The sequence below is a fragment of the Acinonyx jubatus genome, chromosome A1, assembly GCF_027475565.1.
Source record: "Acinonyx jubatus isolate Ajub_Pintada_27869175 chromosome A1, VMU_Ajub_asm_v1.0, whole genome shotgun sequence".
Classification (NCBI taxonomy): Eukaryota; Metazoa; Chordata; class Mammalia; order Carnivora; family Felidae; genus Acinonyx; species Acinonyx jubatus.
In genome coordinates, this window is record NC_069380.1 from 155,364,184 (window position 1) to 155,378,245 (window position 14,062).

General features: G+C 36.7%; 1 protein-coding gene across 2 annotated transcripts in view; it reads left to right on the plus strand.

Annotated features, from left to right (window-relative positions):
* The window catches only part of ARSK (arylsulfatase family member K), a 45,411-nt gene that overhangs the window by 20,426 nt on the left and 10,923 nt on the right, over positions 1 to 14,062 (plus strand). For both annotated transcript variants that reach the window (XM_015065416.3, XM_015065421.3), the window contains exons 4-5: positions 7,430 to 7,712; positions 10,378 to 10,549. In XM_015065416.3, the coding sequence (XP_014920902.1) occupies positions 7,430 to 7,712; positions 10,378 to 10,549 (455 nt within the window). The remainder of the gene's footprint in view (positions 1 to 7,429; positions 7,713 to 10,377; positions 10,550 to 14,062) is intronic.

Sequence of the window (14,062 nt, forward strand, 5' to 3'; positions counted from 1 at the left end):
GAAGAGATCCAGAACCATCTTGTTAAAAGTGCATACCCCAACCACTACTTTTAAGAGCAAGAGACATAGCTGACTTTCCTAACAAAGAGAAACAGACAGAGAGTTAGGCAAAATGAGGAGACAGAGGAATATGTACCAAATGAAAGAACAGGACAAAAATCACAGCAAGAGAAACAAGAAACCTAAGTGAAACAGAGCTAAGTATTACACCTGATGGAGAATTTAAGGTAATGATCATAAAGATACTCACTGGACTTGAGAAAAGAGTAGAGGACATCAGTGAGACCATTAAAAAATTCAAAATGATAAAAAAAAAAAAAAAAATCATGGGGCACCTGGGTGGCTCAGTCACTTGAGCATCCAACTTTGGCTTATGTCATCATCTCACAGTTTATGAGTTCAAGCCCTGTGTCAAGTTTGCTGCTGTCAATGCAGAGCCACTTTGGATCTTCTGTCTCCCTCTCTGCCCCTCCCTGACTCATGTGCACATGTGCACTTACATGCTCTCTATCTCAAAAATAAACATAAAAAAAAAAGAATCAGAAATAACAAAATAATTCCAGTTAAAAATACACTAGATGGGGACTCCTGGGTGGGTGTCAGTTGGGTGTCCCACTTTGGCTCAGGTCATGATCTAGCGGTTTGAGCCCCATGTTGGGCTCTGCGCTGACAGCTCAGAGCCTGGAGTCTGCTTCAGATTCTCTCTCTCTCTCTCTCTCTCTCTCTCTCTCTCTCTCTCTTTCTCTCTCTCTGCACCTCCCTGCTCATGCTCTCTCTCTCAAAAATAAATAAAAATTTAAAAAAAATTAAAATACACTAGAGGGGACACCTGGGTGGCTCAGTCAGTTAAGTGTCTGACTTTGGCTCAAGTCATGATCTCATGGTTTGTGAGATCAAGCCCCATGCCAGGCTCTGCACTGACAGCACAGAGCCTGCTTGGGATTCTCTCTCTCTCTCTCTCTCTCTCTCTCTCTCTCTCTCTCTCTCCCCCCCCTTCTTTTGCACACACACTCTCTCAAAATAAATAAGTTAACTTAAAAAAAATTTAATACACTAGATGGAATAAATAGCAGGCTAGAAGAAGCAGAAGAACAAGTCAGCAACCTGGAGGACAGAGTAATGGAAAGTAATCAAGCTGAGCAGATGACAGAAAAAAAACTTATGCAAAATTAGAATAGACTTCGGGAACTCAGTGGCTCACTCAAGCATAATGATATTTGCATTATAGGGACCCAGAAAAGAATAGAGGAAAGGGGGAAGAAAATCTATTTGAAGAAATAATAGGTGAAACTTCCCAGGAAGTAAATTCAGATCCAGGAGGCCCAGACATTCCCCTCCAAATATCAACACCAAGACATACACTAATTAAAATGGCAAAAAGCAGTGATAAAGAAGTAATTTTAAAAGTAGCAAAAGAAAACAGTTACATCCAAGGGAAAACCCATAAGGCTCTTAGTGGATTTTTCCACAGAAACTTTGCAGAAGGGAGTGGCATGATACATTTAAAGTGCTGAAAGGAAAAAATCTGCAGCCAAGAATCCTCTATTCAGCAAGGCTATCATTCAGAATAGATGGAGACATAAAGAGTTTCCCAGACAAAAATTAAAGGAGTTCATTAGAGCACCTGGCTGACACCGTCAGTTAAGTGCCAACTCCTGATTTTGATTCAGGTCATGATCTCAGGGCCATGGGATGGAGCCCCACATTGGGATCATCACTGAGCATGAAGCCTGCTTAAGATTCTTTCTCTATCTCTCTCTCTCTTCCCCCTCTCTCTTTCTTCTCTCAAATAAAAAAATTAAAGGAGTTCATGACTAACCTAGCCCTACAAGAAATATTAAAGAGGACTCTGAGTGGAGAGACCATGAATAGGAATATGAAAAGTGAGAAACACAGAGGTAGTAAAAATAAGTTTATATGAAAAAATCAGCCAAGGGACTCACAAAAGGAAATAAAGTATGACATTGTATACCTAAAATGTGGGAAGGAGAGGAGTAAAGAATGGGTTCAAACTTGAGCAACCATCAACTTAAGATAGACTGCTCTATGCAGAAGATGTTACATACAGACCTAATAGAAACCACCAACAAAATGTAATAGAAATGTAAAGAATAGAGAAAGGAATCCAAATATATCACTAAAGAAAAGCCAACTTGTGACAAAAGAAAGCAAGGAAGAAAAGAACAGAGAAGATCCACAAACACAACACAAATAACAAAATGGCAATAAATATAATAAATACAAAATAAATATATACATATCTAACAATAATTACTTTGAATGTAAATGGACTAAATGCTCCAATCAAAAGACACAGGGTGGTGGACCATCTAAATGCTGCTTACAAGAGACACACTTCATACCTAAAGACACTTGCAGCCTGAAAGTGAGGAGATGCAAAAACATTTATCATGCAAACAGGTGTCAAAAGAAAACCAGGGTTTCAGTACTTAGACAAAATTGACTTAAAACCAAGAATGTAACAAGAGACAAAGGACACTATATAATCATCACAGAGACAATCCAAAAAGAAGATATAATAATTGTAAATATTTATGCACCCAACATGAAAGCACCCAAATACATAAAACAGTTAATAATAAGTACAAATGAACTAATCAATAATACAATAATAGTATGGGACTTTAACACTCCACTTATATCAATGGACACATCATCTAAACAGATAATCAAAAAGGAAACAGTGGCTTTGAATGACAAACCAGATGGATTTAATAGATACATTAATAGATATAGATATGGATATATTCAGAACATTCCATCCTAAAAGAGCAGAATACGCATTCTTTTCAAGTGTACATGGAACATTCTCCAGAATAGATCACATATTAGGTCACAAAATAAGTCTTGACAATTTCAAAAAGACTAAAGTCATACCACATATCTTTTCTTATCACAACACAATGAAATTAGAAATCAACTAAAGAGGGTTGCCTGGGTGGCTTAGTCGGTTAAGCATCTGACTTTGGTTCAGGTCACAAGATTCAGGTCAGCAGATTTTTTCCTTCCTGCAGTTTATGGGTTCAAGCCCTGTATTGGGCTCTGTTTTGATAGCCTGGAGCCTGCTTCGGATTCTGTATCTCCCTGTCTCTCTTCCCCTCCCCCGCTCACTCTCTCTCAAAAATAAACAAACATTAAAAATAATTTTTTAAAAACACCAGAAAAAATCTGGAAAGAACACAAATACATGGAGGTTAAATAACATGCTACTAAACAATGAATGGGTCAACTAAGAAATCAAAGGGGAAATAAAAATACATGGAGACAAATGAAAATGAAAACACAAGAGTCCAAAATTTTTGTGATGTGGAAAAAATGGTTCTAAGAGAGAATTTTATAGCACTACAGGCCCACAAAAAGAAGAAAAGTTTCAAATAAACAACTTGACCTTACACTTAAAGGAGATAGTAAAAGAAAAAGAAACAAAACCCAAAAGCAGCAGAAGGAAGGAACTAATAAAGATTAGAACAGAAATAAATGATATAGAAACTAAAAAAAAAAAACAATAGAATAGATCAATGAAACCAGGAGCTGACCCTTTGATAACATCAACAAAATTGACAAACCTTTAGCCACACTCATCAAAAAAGAAAAGAGAGAGAGAAGGAGAGGACTCAAATAAACAAAATCAGAAACAAAAGATGAGAATTAACAACCAACATCACAGAAATACAAAGGACTATCAGAGAATATTTTGAAAAATTACATCCAAAAAACTGGGCAACCTAGAAGAAATGGATAAATTTCTAGAAACATACACTAAAACTGAAACCAGAGGAAATAGAAAATTTGAACAAACCAATTACCAGCAATGAAACTGAATCAAAAAAAAAAAAAAAAAAAACCAAAAACCTCCCAACGAACAAAAGTCTAGGACCAGACATCTTCATAGGTGAATTCTACTGAACATTTAAAGAGTTAATACCGATTCTCAAACTTTTTCCAACAATAAGAAGTGGAAGTAAAATTTCCAAATTAATTCTATGAGGCCAGCACTACCCTGATAACCAAAACCATATAAAGACACAACAACAACAACAACAAACTACAGGCCAATATCTCTGATTAATATAGATGTAAAAATCCTCAACAAAAAAATTAGCAAACTGAATCCAACAACACATTTTAAAAAATAATTCACCACAATCAACTGAGATTTATTCATGGAATGTAAGGATGGTTCAATACTTGCAAATCAGTCAACATGATACATCACACCAATAGGAGAAAGGACAAAAACCACATGATCATTTTTAGTAGATGCAGAAAAAGCACATAACAAAGTATGGCATCCATTCATTATTTTAAAAACCTTCAACAAAGTAGATTTGAAGGGAACACACTTCAACATAATAAATGCCTTATGTGAAAAACCCACAGCAAACATCATACTTAATGGTGAAAAACTAAGAGTTTTTCCTTTATGGTCAGGAACAAGACAGGGATATCCACTCTCACCATTGTTACTTAACTTAGTACTGGAAGTTCTAGCCCCAGCAGCCAGAAAAAAAAGAAAGGAATAAAAGGCATCCAAATTGGTAAAGAAGAAGAAAAATTTTCACTATTTGCAGATGACATGGTACTATATATAGAAAACTCCAAAGACTCCACCAAAAAACTACTAGAACTGATGAATGAATTCAGTAAGGTTGCAGGGTACAAAATCACTGTACAGAAATCCATTGCATTTCTATACACTAATAATGAAGCAGGAAAAAGAGAAATTAAGAAAACAATCCCATTTACAGTTGCACCAAAAATAATAAAATTCCTAGGAATAAATGTAACTGAAGATGTGAAAGACCTATATTCTGAAAACTATAAAACACTGATGAAAGAAATTGAAGGTGACAATGGTGAAAGAAATGGGATGACATTCCATGCTCATGGATTGGAACCACAGATATTATTAAAATATCTATACTACCCAAAGCAGTATACAGATTTAATACAATCCCTATCAAAATACCAACAGCATTTTTCACAGAGCTAGAACTATCAAAAAATTTGTATGGAACCACAAAAGACCCTGAATAGCCAAAGCAATCTTGGAAAAGAAAAACAAAACTGGAGGTATCATAATTGCAGACTTAGGTTACATTACAAAGCTGTAGTAATCAAAATAATATGGTACTGGCACAAAAATAGACACATAGATCAACAGAATAGAAAGCCCAGAAATAGACCCACAATCTTTGATAAAGGATGCAAGAATATGCAATAAGAAAAAGGCAGTCTCTTTGAAAATGGTGCCGGGAAAAATGGACAGCTACATGCACAAGAATAATACTGGACCAATTTGTTACATCATACACAAAAATAAACCCAAAATGGATCAAAGATCTAAATGTGAGACCTGAAACCATAAAAATCCTAGAAGACCGCACAGGCAATAATATCTCTGACATTGGCCATAAGAACATCTTTCTAGATATGTCTCCTGAGACAAGAGAAACAAAAGCAAAAATAAACTATTGGTACTGCATCAAAATAAACAGTTTCTCACAGCAAAAGAACAACCAACAAAAACAACCTACTCAATGGGAGAAGATATTTACAAATGACATATCCAAAATCTGTGGGTTAGTATCCATTTCTAGTATCCATTTCTCCAAAGAAGACATCCAGATGGCCAAACAGACGCATGAAAAGATGCTCATCATCACTCATCATCAGGGAAACGCAAATCAAAACCATAATGAGATATCACCTTACACCTGTCAGAATGGCTGAAATCAAAACACAAGAAACAAGTGTTGGTGAGGATGTGGACAAATAGGAAACCTGGTGCACTGTGGATAGGAATGCAAACTGGTGGAGCCTCTGTGGAAGACAGTGTAGAGGTTCAAAAAGTTAAAAATGGAACCACCATATGATTTAGTAATCACACTACTGAGTATTTACCCAAAAACCAAAAAGCTAATTCAAAGGGAAACATGTACTCCTATGTTTATTGAAGCTTTACAATAGTGAAATTATGGAAACAACCTAAGTGTCCATTGATAGATGAATGGATAAAAAGGAAGTGGTATATATATGCAATGGAATATTATTCAGCCACAGAAAGGGATGAAATCTTGCCATTTGCAACAACATGGATAGAGCTAGAGAGTATAATGCTAAGCAAGATAAGCCCATCAGAAAAAGACAAATAGCCTATGATTTCACCCATATGTGGAATTTAAGAAACAAATCAACAAAGGGGAAAAAAAGAGACAGAGAGAAAGAAACAAAAAAGCAGACTGTTAACTATAGAGAACAAGCACACAGTTACCAGACGGGAGGTGGGTAGGGAGATGGGTGAAATGGGTGAAGGGGATTAAAGAGTACACTGATCTTGATGAGTACTGAGTTATATATGGAAATGTTGAATCACCATATTATACACCTGAAACAAAACTGTATGTTAACTACACTGGAACAAAAATAAAAATAAAATCCTCTCTTCTTCTGACAGAAAAAAAGACAAAATGCTAGAAAATTTAGGAGAGATATTAGGAACTTGAAACATTTTTTATTTTACTAAATATCTTATATGAAAAAGTAACCCTTCTATAAGTGAATGTTATCCCCTGGAGCTGTGCAATAAGGTTATCCTGGTTAAGGTCAGAGGTGAAACAACTGGGCTGACGATGGGCTTTGGAGACTTTGGGGCTGGGGTGGAAAATGAGGAGTTACTTCAAATAAAGCAAAAATTGCTTGGGAGCTGATGGAAATGTTCTAAAATTATTGTTTGCGTGCCTAGCTGGCTAAGTCAGTACAGCATGTGACTCTTGATCTAGGGTTGTGAATTCAAGCCCCACACTTGGCATAGAAATTACTTTAAAAAATTGGATTGTTGTGGGGCACCTGGGTGGCTCAGTCGGTTAAGCATCAACTTCAGCTCAGGTCTTGGTATTACGGGTTCGTGAGTTCAAGCCCTGCATCAGGCTCTGTGCTGACAGCTCAAAGACTGGAGCCTGCTTTGCATTCTGTGTCTCTTTCTGTCTCTCTGCCCGTTTCCCACTCATGCTCTCTCTCTGCCTCAAAAATAAACACTAAAAAAAAAAAAAAAAAAAAAAAAAAATTGGATTGTTGTGATGGTTGCATAACTTTGCAAATCTACTAAAAGTCAATTGTACACTTAAAATGAAAAAAAAAAGAAAAAGAAAAAGTAACCCTTCTAAATAATCTATCTTAGTTTAAAGAAGACATGGGTGAATATTTGCGTTCTGTCATTTTTTTTCCTGGTCTTTGTATTCGCAAGCCTCAGTAACCCTCTTAATGAGATCTAGTGTAGTGAGCCTGATTCTTTACACGACTGAGTCTAAAAATTGTTTTCTATATTGATTTCTTATATTTATGTTTAGTCAGTTTTTTAAAATCTTTTTTAGTACCTTCTAACACACCTGTCTTTTGACCTCCTCAGCAATCGCGTTGAAGCATGGACAAGAGATGTTGCTTTCTTACTCAGACAAGAAGGCAGGCCTATGGTTAATCTTATCCCTAAAAAGACTAAAGTCAGAATAATGGAAGAAGACTGGAAGAATACAGACAGAGCAGTAAATTGGTTAAGAAAGGAAGCAAGTAATTACACTCAACCATTTGTTCTATACTTGGGATTAAATTTACCACATCCATATCCTTCACCATCGTCAGGAGAAAATTTTGGATCTTCAACATTTCACACATCTCTTTACTGGCTTAAAAAGGTAAGTACACTATTGTGTGCTCAAAAGTACAAGTTAACATTAGAAGCTGTATGTTATTGGTACTTGCCCAGGGTTTTTTTTATTGTCACTTTTAAAGAAAAATTTAAAAATCGTTTACCTTAGTAAATCAAACTTGACCAATAATTGGTTCACAAAAACCAAAGGGACAATTTTACAGAAATAAATAAGTATTAAAACTCAGGAAACTACTTCTGAGTTGAACACATTTGCATATAATTTATCTATAAAAAGAGAAACTAGGGGCATCTGGGTGGCTCAGTAGGTTAAGCATCTGACTTCTGCTCAGGTCAAGATCTTGCGGTGCATGAGTTTGAGCCCCAGTCAGGCCCTGTGCTGACAGCTGGGAGCCTGGAGATTGCTTCAGATTCTGTGTCTCCCTCTTTCTCTCTGCCCTTCCCCCACTCACGCTCTGTCTTTGTCTCTGTCTCTCTCAAAAATAAATATAAACATTAAAAAGAGAGAGAGAGAGAGAGAGAGAGAGAAACTAAAAGATACTCTCTTAAGAGTGCAGGCAGTCCTCACCTGCCACAGGTCAGGGTGATAAAAGTGACCATGCAAGCTGAAACTGTACAAAGAGATCTCAATAATCAACTGAGAAAATGACTATTTTTCTAGGACTCCTAAATACATTTGTCAAAACATTAAACCTCTCTTCTTCTGGGTTATAAATATATAGGGAAATGAAAAAAAAAACAGTAACACTAATGTTTAATGCACTAATGTTTAATAACTAAAAACACTAGAAACTGAGAATTAAAGTATTTTGTGTCTTTGTGAAAAAAAAAAACAAATCAGGAGTTTGAACCATGCTTGCCTGCTCGTTGTATAACAAGACATGGAGCAAGCAGCTCTACGTCTTGGCAGATTGTCATATTCCTTTCTAAACATGGATCACCTTCCAACATTTTACCCTTTGCACTTTCAATGTCATGATAAATTTCTGAGAGTTCCTTTAAGGTACAGATTTTTGCTAGTGTCACTTTCCCTAGGACACACTCATCCTTTTTTGCAACGGCGTTTCCTCCTTTATATCCACCAGTGTGTTTTCGCCAAGCTCCTCTGGCTGCACAGCTAGAGTGTATCAAATGGCAGCAGTGTCAGCATTCTCAGATTGGCTACTTTTTCTATAACTCTAATTAATGTTTGATTCAAATTTCACGTCTAGTGTTACCACTTTTTCTTTTTTTACTCTACATTTATCTTTTTTGGTAAGTCCCCTCTTTTGATTATCCATTTTTGCAAAACGTCACGTGGATTTATCGCTGGGAGGCAAGGAGGCAGCACAAGGATACACTTTGCTGAGGGTACATAACTGAAGAAAAGATATGCAGTGACCAATCACTGACAGACGCTTTTAAAAATGACCTGATTAGTCACTGATTTGATACACATCTGTAATTTACATAGTGATTTGTAGACTAAAGAGCTAGCAGTATTTGTGAAATTTTGTGCTTTATGCAGTATAATTACAGTTAATGTACTTTGGCAACTAAAATTTGAACTGTGTTGTTGAGGGACTGGTATTCCTTAAACTGTGGTAACTGAAATCCATACACATCTGGACCATGCAAATGAGGACTACCTGTGTTATGAAACGTGTCAAGTTAAATTTAAGTTCGTACCTAATCAGGGGGTACCTGGGTGGCTTAGTCAGTTAAGAGTCTGACTCTTGATTCTGGCGTAGGTCATGATCCCAGGCTCATAGGATGGAGCCTCATGTCAGGCTTTGCACTGAGCATGGAGCCTGCTTAAGATTCTGTCTGTCCCTCTGCCCCTCCTGGCTCTCACTCTCTAAAATTAAAAAACAAAAACAAAATCTCTAATCAAAAATGCTAGGGGCACCTGGCTGGCTCAGTCAGTAGAGCATGTGACTCTTGATCTTGGTATTGTAAGTTCAAGTCCCACATTGGGTGTAGAGATTACTTAAAACTAAAATCTTTAAAAAAAAAAAAAAAAAGGAATGTTTAGTGAACCCTGTTTCAAAGGAAACAATGTAAAATTTTTAGATACTTTATGTCTTCTGAAAAACTTGTATCTAGCTCTATCTTGAAAAATTTGTCTAGAATTAGTACTAGCCTAATGAACTGAATCAAATAACTTTTAAGTAAATTGCAAGTAGAAATTTGAGATTTTTTAGTTACATGACTAAAAAAAGAAACGTATGACTTAAGTCTAGTCTTTTCACCAAAACTCTAAGCATTTATATGTATTAAAAAGTTGTATTTGTTTTTAGCAAACATTTGACTGTCTCACTCGATATTTGCATTTTTCTAGTGAACTGCTGGGAAAATGATCTAGATTCTCAGGTTGCTGATTCTGGAATTTTGAGTTGATCACACACTATGTTAAAAAGCTTGGATACTTTTTCTGGACTAGAATAATGCCTAATATAGCTCATGTTTATTATTGTCATGTATAATTATAAAATAATTTTTATAACTGTCTCACTATATATGCAAGTATTAGTATATACCTTTTGTTGTTACTATGAATATTAACAATTTGTTCCTAATTATGTATTTGATTTACTTTTACATAACTCATAATTATTCTCTTCTACTATCCTAAGTAATGCAGTCTAGTTCACCATACATACTTGTTGGAGGAGAAGAATATTACTACCTTGTTTTTCTCTCCTTTTTAGGTATCTTATGATGCCATCAAAATCCCCAAGTGGTTACCTCTGTCTGAAATGCACCCTGTAGATTATTACTCTTCTTATACAAAAAACTGCACTGGAAAGTTTACAGAAAAAGAAATTAAGAATATTAGGGCCTTTTATTATGCTATGTGTGCCGAGACAGATGCCATGCTTGGTAGGTGGTATATTTAATAAGCAATTAAATGAAGAAAATGTATAATATTTTTCCAATAAACTGTGATCATGCTGGTTGGTGACTTGTATGAACTTCCTCAGATAGTGTTTTATAACAGTTGCTTAGATGCTAAAAACTTAAAATTATAAAAATCTTGACACATTAAAAATTGGATAATGTGCATTATTAATTGTGGAATAAAAAGCCTTTTCTATCTTGATTATTCATAAATTAAGAAATGCTCAGATTTGTTCATAAAGATAGGAGCATACAAGGCTAGTATCTGCTTGAAACAAAACTTTTTACCTGCTTTAAACAGGAATCAGTGTTTAACCAAACAGAGGGACCCATGTGACAGGTAATTGTAAGACAGCTTAGGTTCTAAGTGGCCCTAAGTGTTTAGTCACAGATTCTTGTGACTTCTCCCAAGCTTGTAATAACTTCGAAACAAAACCATTCTTCCCAGGCCCTTTAGAGCAAGGTTTAACTAAACCTGACATCAGTTTCCCATCAGTGTATTCTGGTCCAGAATCATATGGAGTTTCCTTCCCTAGCTCATTTCAAGACCCTACCTGGTTCCATAAGATGCCTATCAAGAAAGTGTTTTGTCTACTCATTTGTAGAGTTACTTGATGGCCATTTCTAATTTAGATTGGAGAACCCTTGGTTTAAAAAAAAATTTATTTTTCTAACAAGTTATTTTTCATATTTTGCTATACTGTGGAGTAGAGCAGAATTGCTTTAGTGAAATGCGGGAAGCACCTCTTCTGTACAAAGTATACTTTGAGAGTGAAGGAGTGGCTGTTTCTTAAAAAGCATTCATTGGGCAAAAATAAAAATAAAAAAAAAGCATTCGTTGGGCAAAAATAGAAAAGTATAAAACAGAAAGCAAAAAAGATATGGGTAAATTATTTATATATAGTGAGTATAATATGATTTAAAAGTCCTAAGGATCTTCCAAGTACTCAATCTTAAATGTAAATGAGATTTTAAGTAAATTTCTTTCATCCTCACATTTTCTGATGTTTGTGAATATTGACCCATTTGCACCCTGGAAATTGCTTCTTAAAGTTTGCAGCTATCCATTCATCTGTATCTACTAAGGTGAAATACTTTATATATATAATGTCGCTGCAGGGAGTGTGGGAATACCTCTTGAAGTCTCTTCAGAGAAAAAAAAATACAGCAGCAGCTCACTTCTAGTTACAAAGTTTATGGAATATGGTGTATCTTGTTAAATCCACAAAAAACACTAAGCTCTTGGGACACCTGGGTGGCTCAGTCAGTTAAGCCACTGACTCCTGATTTCGGTTCAGGTCATTATCTCACAGTTTGTGAGTTCCAGCCCTGTGTCAGGCCCTGCCCTGACAGCTCGGAGCCTACTTGAGATTCTCTCTCTTCCTCTCTCTCTGCCCCTCCCCCACATGTGCTCATGCTTTCTCTCTCAAAATAAATAAATAAACTTAAAACAAAAAACACTAAGCTCTTTTTCCACCTCAGGGCCTTTATATTTGCTTTTCACCTCTGCCTGGAATACTTTTCCATTTGTTTTTAAAAAAAATTTTTTTTAATGTTTATTTATTTTTGAGACAGAGAGACAGAACATGAGCAGGGGAGGGGGCAGAGAGAGAGGAGACACAGAATCCAAAGCAGGCTCCAGGTGCTGAGCTGTCAGCACAGAGCCCAATGTGGGGCTCAAATTCACCAACCTCAAGATCATGACCTAAGCCGAAGTTGGACGCTTAACCGACTGAGCCACCCAGGTGCCCCTCCATTTGTTTTTTACATGGCTGACTATTCTCAGTCTTAAGTTCTCAGTTCAAGTATCACCTCCTCAGGGATGTCTTCCCCACCACCATAAGTTAGTATACCAGCCCCACCATCCTGCTTACTCTATACCTTATCATCCTGATTGTTTAGATAATCTTTAATTATTAAGTTTATTTACTTGTTTACATCTGCTTCCCTTGAACAATGAGAGCCTCATGAGGGCCGTGACTTCAGTCTTATTCAGAATTGCAACATCCATGCCTAGCTTTGTATCCATGATGCCTGGCACATAGTAAGAACTCAGGAAACATTTACTGAATGAGGATAAACATCATTTACAACCTGTTGTTGTAACTACAGTTGTATACAAGTGGTTGGGGCCTTGAAGGAGAGCAATTCAGTCTACCTGGAGGAGCAGGGAATGTTTCACCAGGAAGATAATACTTGAATTAGGTCATAAAAGAAGAATGGGAATCTGCCAAGTAGCTAGCAGGAGAAAAGGCATTCAACACAGATGAAGGCAGAGTGTGTGCAAGAAAGTCTTAACTAATTATTATTAGTTCAGGGAATTCTAAGTAATTTAGGACTATAAAAGGTAAAGGCTTAGGGGTAGCTGAAGGTGCTGAGCTTGCTCAGGAATTACACAATGGAAAGTTTTGAAAAAGTTTTAAGGTGAGGTGTGACATGATCAGATATTTTAGAAAGATAGCCACCAGAGTGGCACAGGTGTGTGTGTGGGGGGGGGGGGGATGGGGGCAAAGGAGACCAATTAGGAAGCCATTACAGTTGTCCAGTTGAAAGATCCTGATGGTCTGTATTCGGTAAATAACTCCATAGAGCAGTGGGTCTCAGTTCTGACTGGACTTCAAAATCACCTGTGGATTTTGTTTTTAATAATACAGACCCCTGTAGGCCAGATTCAGGAACTGTCAAAAGCAGGAGGATTCCTCCCTGGACTATGCCTTACTGCAATTCTCTTAATTACAATGAAGAGGAGAGGGGGCACTTGGGTGGCTCAGTCGGTTAAGCATCTGACTTTGGTCCAGGTCATGATTTCATGGTTCGTTGAGTTTGAGTCCCACATCCGGTGAGCTTGAGCCCTGTTTCTCTTTCTCTTTCTCTCTCTTTCTCTTTCTTTCTCTTTTTCTCTTTCTCCCCCTCCCTTCCTCTACCCCTTGTGGGATTCTCCCTCTCTCTCTCTCTCTCTCTCTCTCTCAAAAAACAGTGATCTATGATTAAGAGGACACTAATAGACAGGGACTAGTCACAGGAATTTTACTGTCCAGTTATTCCCTATCCAAGAATATGCTAAGTCTGACCTGCAAATTGGGGATTTCGAGAAAGGGTAACAGGGAGGCGTTCTGATTTCCCACTGGGCAGAAATTGTGGAATGGCGGTAATATCAGTCCTTTCATTGTCTGAGACATGTGCGGTGCTGACATCTAGAGTTGTTTCTCTTTTTTCATTCAAGTCACTAAGGGGGAAAAAATTGCCCAATCTCTGACAGAAACATAGAAAGCAAGCCAGCATAATCTCCAGATAAATAATCTTATTCTATTGGTTCTATATTTTCTCCTTCCTCTCTCTAGTCTGTCAGCTGAGGAGCAGGAACATGAAACTTGGCATAACTTACTAGATGACACTCAGATGTTAAGAATTATCCTAACAAACTCCTGCAAGTTAGGGTTGTTATAAACTTACTGTGATAAGACACAAACTAAAAGCTAACTAAGACTTGATTTG